Source organism: Gavialis gangeticus, unplaced genomic scaffold (assembly GCF_001723915.1).
Source record: "Gavialis gangeticus isolate Ggan-Ray unplaced genomic scaffold, GavGan_comp1, whole genome shotgun sequence".
In the NCBI taxonomy this organism is placed as follows: Eukaryota; Metazoa; Chordata; order Crocodylia; family Gavialidae; genus Gavialis; species Gavialis gangeticus.
The window spans coordinates 7,155,964-7,163,009 of NW_017729024.1; the positions used below are offsets into that span (position 1 = coordinate 7,155,964).

At 45.1% G+C, this 7,046-nt stretch overlaps 1 protein-coding gene across 1 annotated transcript in view; it reads left to right on the plus strand.

Moving 5' to 3' along the window:
* Positions 1-7,046, plus strand: part of SLC12A2 (solute carrier family 12 member 2) — a 131,932-nt gene that overhangs the window by 73,824 nt on the left and 51,062 nt on the right. The window contains exon 11 of the mRNA XM_019518176.1: positions 1,451-1,602. Within this exon, the coding sequence (XP_019373721.1) occupies positions 1,451-1,602 (152 nt within the window). The remainder of the gene's footprint in view (positions 1-1,450; positions 1,603-7,046) is intronic.

Consider the following 7,046-nt stretch of genomic DNA (forward strand, 5'->3'; position numbering starts at 1 on the left):
GCTGTGATCTAGGAGCACACTTCCCCCGCCACCCAAATCTTCCAACTGCACCCCCAGCTGGGGGGCCAGGTTGCAGGACAGAGCTATAGCTTGTCCGGGGGGGCTCAGGGAGGGAGGGGCAGCTCCCGCCACTGCATGCCACTCATCTGGAGGCTGCGCAGCAGCTCAGTCCCGTGCCTGCCTTGCCCCAGCTTGAGAGGTGGCAGCAGGGCATAGCCCCACTTCCAGTACTGCTGCGCCCACCCAGAGTGCAGTGTGGTACAGCCCTGCCCCCAGCCCTGCCTCAGTCCTCCCCGCGTAGATTTGGGGACATATGCCTCCCTGTGTCCTCCGGGACAAGAGGCGGGAGCAGTGGCAGGAGCTGCCAGACGAACAGCTCCCAGACCAGTAGTATGCAGTGACAGGAAGCACCCTCTCTTCCCCACGCCCCTCGGACAAGCTGTGCCTTTGTCCTGTGTGCCCCTGCCCCCCCAGCTGGGCAGTGCTTGCCCCAGCCCCAATCCCTCCTTCACTGCGGGGGCATTAATCTGTGACCCCCCCATGCCCCTTCCCTTTCCCCTCCCCTCCCCTTCCAGACTACGATGCTGGGTACAACTGCATCCAGCTGGTAAAAGTGGAAACCCGTGTTGAAACCTTGAATTAGGGTATCAATTTATAAAGGTCGTAAGTGCCATTTGTCGTACCTCAGTTGTAAGTCAAGCACTGCCTGTATTCAAATGTCCATTAGCACTCCACTCTGTGGTTGAACAATAGATTAGACTTCCAGCTGCATCTAACCCCTACCTCCTGTACTGCCATCAGGTCGGTTTCTTTGGTTTACTAGTGCAAAGAAGACCAGTTGCAGATCCATTACAGCAATGGAACCCCCTAATAAAGCTTTTCAAAAGATTCTGAAAAGGAAATACTTGCAAAATTATGCTGACTTCTATAAATGTTTCTGCAAAACTTTTTATATTTTTCAGATTTAGAATGCAATTAAAAATAAATAAAAATATTAGCACATCAATAATGAGAACAGAACCAAAAGTGGTGGGTAATATTAGTTGCATGTAAAAATAATAATAAAATTGCCCTTTAACTTACACATTCAACAAGGGAGTAGGAGAGGCCTTTAGATGTGTTCTTACTATTACTGATGCATTCCAAACGTAACTGTATTTTTATTATGAAACAAATAAGAAGTGGTTTTTCTACAGTTTCTTTGCTTATTTGAGAGGCAGCCAACAAAAGCAGATTGCTTATTTGTTGTATAAAGCACTTTTTTTAAACATGTGGTATAAAATATTTCATCCAAGAAAATGAGCGTATTTCTGTTTCGCCAGGTCTTCAGAAAAATTGAAGGAATGATTTTGTTTGAATGCTCTTTGGTTATAATATATACTTTAAGAAAAAGGTTAGAGATTGGCATGGTGTTTAAGTGTCATTATATTTTTGTCTCTGTTCCCACTAGGTTCTTGTGTTGTTCGGGATGCCACAGGCAACGTTAACCATACCATCTTCACCGAATGGACAAATTGCACTACTGCTGCTTGCAAGTTAAACTATGACTTCTCATCTTGTCAGAAGACAGAGTGTCCATATGGTCTGATGAATAACTTTCAGGTACAAAATCTTAATATTAGAGTGGTGTTTTTGGTTTGTGGGTTTTTTTAATTCTATCTTATTCATCCTGTAAAGTTTTAAGAAGTCATTTTGAATAGGATACAGTGCTACTTGTAAATACAAAGAGAGACTAGTAATTTTCTTTTTTTAGGAAAATAAAGTCTTTTTTTATTGATTGTTTAACTGTAGTGATTAAAATAGTATTTCTTAAAGGCTTTCCGTGGAAGCATTTTTTTTTCTAATGTATACAAGAGCAAGGTAATTCTAGGAAGTGTATCCATGGATATTGTAATTGGAACGCATCCTATTCACCTGAATGATGCATTCAAGTAATGAGTTGTAGGATCATTCATGTTTTAAAGTTATAAACCAGTAGGTCACCTTGGCAAGTATATGCAACTTAGTAACAATCATGATGCTTGATAGTCATAATTTCACGTAGTTTCTAACTTTGTTTATACTGCATTGAGTCGTGTTTAATTTCAGGGAAAACTAAAGGGTCATTGTTGAATCAAAACGTAGTAAAATATTTTTTCGTTTTTGCCCATATGTGTGGAAATGCATTAAAACATGAATCAAATTCATTTTAATTTGAAAGTGTTTGGGAATTTGAGCTTTGTAACAGAGTCTAATGTGCTGTCATTTAAAGGAAAAACTGCTAAATTGAGGTCTAATGAATGCATTTAAAAGTGAAGGTGAGGTTGCTCTCCAATAACTTTATATTTATTTAAAAACGAACTTTCAGACAAGACTGCAGGGAAGACTCTCATGGAGACTGAGGCCATGTCTCCATGAGTAAATTGATCATAAGAGTTATTTTGGTACAATTTACCTGTTTCAAAATAACTTCCATGTGTAAACAGTTCGCTATGGAATTAATAAAATTAAGTGACATTTTTTCTTTTAATCCCAGAACACTGACACTGGAAGCTAGTCTAGAACAGCTTAGTCCACAGTAGTTATGCCATTCTGTTATAAAGATTAACTTGAATCAGTGTACAACACATGTACAACTGAAAATTTAGAGAATATTCTTTCACTTAATATTCTCTTAAAGTGCTTAAAGTGTCATTTTCATTAGAGACCACTTTTCATTTGTATTTCAGCTTTTGTATTTTAAAATGGTCTATAACTAGAATAGTATCTATTGCCAATAGAGCTTTTACCAATTACCCACTATAGCAAAAGCTTTTTTATCCAGCACCCATGGCGAATTGGGGGTGCCAGATAACAAAATATGCCAGTTACTTGAGAGGCTGCCTCTCCTGCTGCATCTGGTGTGCTGCCGCCCCTCCTGCCACATCACCACCCCTCCCGCTGCGAGGGACAGGGAGGGGGGCAAAAGAGAAAGGGGAAAAGAACTGTTATTGTGGGGTCTCGGCAGCACAGGCTGCTTTGCCCTGGGCTGTGGGGGCTTGGCGAAACCGAAGTGCCACGGTGGGCACTCTGGTTTGATTTTTACCTTACAAGCTGGCGTGCCTGTTAATAGAGCATGCAAGCCTGTGAAGTGCAGGGTAACGTGGCTTTTACTATAATTAGTTGTGAAGATTGGACTATGATGAATGAGCAATTATGTTTTATAGGGCTGTGTGAAACGGCACCATTCTGTTTCACCTTGAGTTCCAAGGTTTTGACGGAACAGCGTTCCATTTCGAATTTCATTTCGATTCGAAACAGCTGTTCCGTTTTGCTTCGTTGAAACAGCAGTGAGGCTGTTTCAACATTTCGCTAGATCAGGAGGGTGGCAAGGAGTCGGCCCAGGGCTGACTGTCTGCCTGATCTAGCGTTCGGGAGGGGAACTGAGCGACTGGTCTCCGTTCCTTTCTCCAGCCTGATCGCAGTGCTGGGGAGGGGAACTGAACCTGGGCTCAGTTCCCTTCCCCTGCACTGTTATCGGCTTCCTGCAACAGGAGACAGGGAGAGCCAGGACTGCGCTTCTGGCTGTTGCCAGCAGCACAGCCCTGGTGCTCCCCCGTCTCACCACCTCGCTGCTGTTTTGAAATTTTTCGAAAATTTTGAAACATTTTGACTAGCTTTGTTTTGTTTCAAGGCTGTTTCAAAGCCCTTCATTTCGATTCAATTTCACTGTTTTGAGCTCAAAATGAGTCGAAACAGTGTCAAACGAAAATAGCTGGCAAAATTTTACACAGCCCTAATGTCTGCTTTAAGTGTATGTTGTTGTGACAAAAGTGAATTCTAGGATCAAGGGCTTACACAGACAATCACTTACTAAATAGCTTATCCCAGAAGTGTCAGTTTTTCTGACCCTTCAGGCCAGCTTTAGGGCTGGTCCTGCAAGTCAGATCAGGCTTAAGGATATACCTCCCCCCTCCTCCCAAACATACTGGATACAGCTGGCACCCACTCCAGGTGGTCTTGGACCCAACAGGAAGTCCAGCATTATGGATGTTCAGCTTTAGCTGCTGGAACAAGCTGTGGTACTGGCTTCTGCCTGTGGTCTATTGGCATTCCAGTGTCACTGCTGTGGCCCAGGTGCTTGGCAGTCAAGCTGGCAGGAACCACAGCACTGGAGCCCCAATAGCACTGCGGGAAGAAGCCCGGCACTGTAGGAACACTTCACCTGAGCAGGTCCTACATTGTCCAGGACTTAAAAATGCTTTTCCCATAAGCAATTAATGAATGTCACAGTTAATTGGCACTGTCTTCTGTCTCAGTATGGAGACCTGCTTAAGTTGAATAGACATAAGCTGTGTTTGACTTCATAGAATCAATGAGTCAGAAGGGACCTAGACAGATCATTGAGTCCGACCCCCTGCCATGGGCAGAAAGGAGCACTGGGGGTGGGAGGGGTCATAAGACCCCAGCCCAGGTGCCTATCCAGTCTCCTCTTGAAGATTTCCAGGGAAGGTGAGAGCACCACCTCTCTGGGAAGCCTATTCCAGGCTCTGGCCACCCTTACCGTGAAGTAGTTTTTCCTAATATCTAGCCTAAACCTATCCTCCCTCAGCTTGTGGCCATCATTCCTGGTGACTCCAAGGGAGACCCTGGTGAACAGACTTTCCCTGAGTCCCTGCTGCTGGCCCCTGATAAGGCTATAGGCAGCCACAAGATCCCCCCTCAGTCTCCTCTTACAGAGACTGAAGAGATTCAAGTCCCTCAGCCTTTTCTCGTAGGGCTGGCCACAGAGGCCCTCAACCATACGAGTGTCCTCCTATGGACCCTCTCCAGGTTCTCCACGTCCCTCTTGAAGTGCGGCGCCCAGAACTGGACACAGTACTCCAGCTGTGGCCTGACCAGCGCCGCATAGAGGGGGAGCAAGACCTCTCTGGACCTGTTAGTGATGCGCCTGTTGCATGACAGGGTGCGGTTGGCTCTGCCTATTGCTTTGTCGCATTGGAGACTCATATTCATCTTGGAGTCAGTCATGACTCCAAGATCCCTCTCTGCCTCTGTGCTGCTGAGAGGGTCAGCCCTTAACCTATAACCATAATGCTGGTTCCCTCTCTCCAGGTGCAGCACTCTGCATTGTCTTTGTTGAACTGTGTCCTGTTCAGGTCCTCCCACTTCTCCAACCTATCCAGGTCTGCCTGGATGTGGTCCCTGCCTACCGGTGTATTCACTTTACCCCACAGTTTGGTGTCATCAGTGAACTTGAACAGGGTGCTCTCCACACCCTCATCCAAGTCGCTAATGAAGATGTTGAACAGCACCGGCCCGAGTCCTGGGGAACTCCGCTGCCCACACCCTTCCAGGTCAACATCAACCTGTCCACCACCCTCTGGGTGCGGCCCTGGAGCCAGTTTGCCACCCATGTGACTGTGCATTCATCAATGCCACAGTCCCTCAGCTTGCCCACCAGAATTGGGTGGGACACTGTGTCGAAGGCCTTCTGGAAGTCCAAGAAGATGACATCGACTTCTTCCTTCACATCTAAGCTTTTTGTTATCTGGTCATAAAAAGAGACCAGGTTAGTCAGGCAGGATTAGCTTGGCCCAGACCCTTCAGGTTCAGTTAGTTGTGTTATGGTGTGTATTTTAATAGAAGTCTAGTGATGTGATGACAGATGTTGATTCCAGTTTTGCTGGAGTCAGAAGTCATCTGTTGATTTTTGTGCCATATGTATATGACCAGAGCATTCTCTGTTGGGTTTCAATCCCTGAAGGCTTTAAGTAGACCATTCTAGGCAGAGTAAAGAATTGAATAAGCAGGCCTCAGAAACAGACTTCTGAATTGCCTTAAGGCTTAGCACTAAGTCAAGTTGGCTACATGAATATCAAGTAGCAACTTCTAATCTAACATGACCTGCAAATTGTGAAATTCAACTTTACATATTGTCAGGGTCACCTCATTCACAAATGCTGATATCCTCTCCAGTGTTTTTTTAACTTGCTTTTCTTCCAGTCAACTAGCATTAAATCACTGAAAAACAAATCCAGATTAAAAATTGCTCATGCTCTTTCAAACCCTATTTTCTTTCAGATTTTTATAGTGGTTTCAAGAGACTAGGTGATGATGGAAGGGTTGTGGAATACTTGGGTATATTATCTGTGTGTACTGGACAAAAATGGGGCCAGGGTTACTGCATTCAGACAGTATCTGACGTACACATCATACAACTACTTTTCTTGCACTAGCCTTTCCCAAACTATTTGATATCAACACTAGGAATTCTTGATGTTTGGAATGGAGATTCATAGATTGTTAGGGGCTGGAAGGGACCTTGTAGATCATTGGGTTCAGTCCCTCTGCTTTATACAGAAAAAGACAACTGGAGCCAAGTGACCCCTGTGAGGCGACTGTCCAGTCTCCTTTTGAAGACTTCCAGGGTAGGTGACTGTACCACCACTGGAGGGAGTTTATTCCACAGTTTATTCCACCCTGACTATGGAGGAGTTTTTCATGGAATTGAGCCTGAAGTGGCCTTCCAGGAGTTTGTATCCATTGCTCGTGGTCTTCCCCAGGGGTGCCCTGGTGAACAGCTGGCCACCCTGTTTCTGATGTACTCCCCTGATATAGTGGTAAGCTGCTACTAAGTCCCCTCACAGCCTTCTCTTCTGTAGGGAGAAGTGATAGAAAGAGAGGGAGATTAAGGGGAGTGATAGAAAGTGTCTATCTTATTCCTTGTGTAGTAAGTTCACTTACTGTTCAATTTCTTCATCAGCGATTTGGACGACAGGGTGAAATGCAACCTGTTTAAATTCGCTGATGATACCAAAATTTGGGGTGAGGTGAGCACTCTAGTAGGGAGGGAAAGATTGCAGCAAGACCTGGATAGGTTACAGGAGTGGGCTAACATAAACAGAATGCGTTTCAATACTGACAAGTGCGGGGCGCTGCACTTAGGCAGTCGAAACCAGCAGCACACTTATAGAATGGGAAACTCCCTTCTTGAGAGCACGGAGGCAGAAAGGGATCTTGGAGTCATTATTGACTCCAAGATGAACATGGGCCGACAATGCGAGGTCACGGTTGGCAGGGCTAAC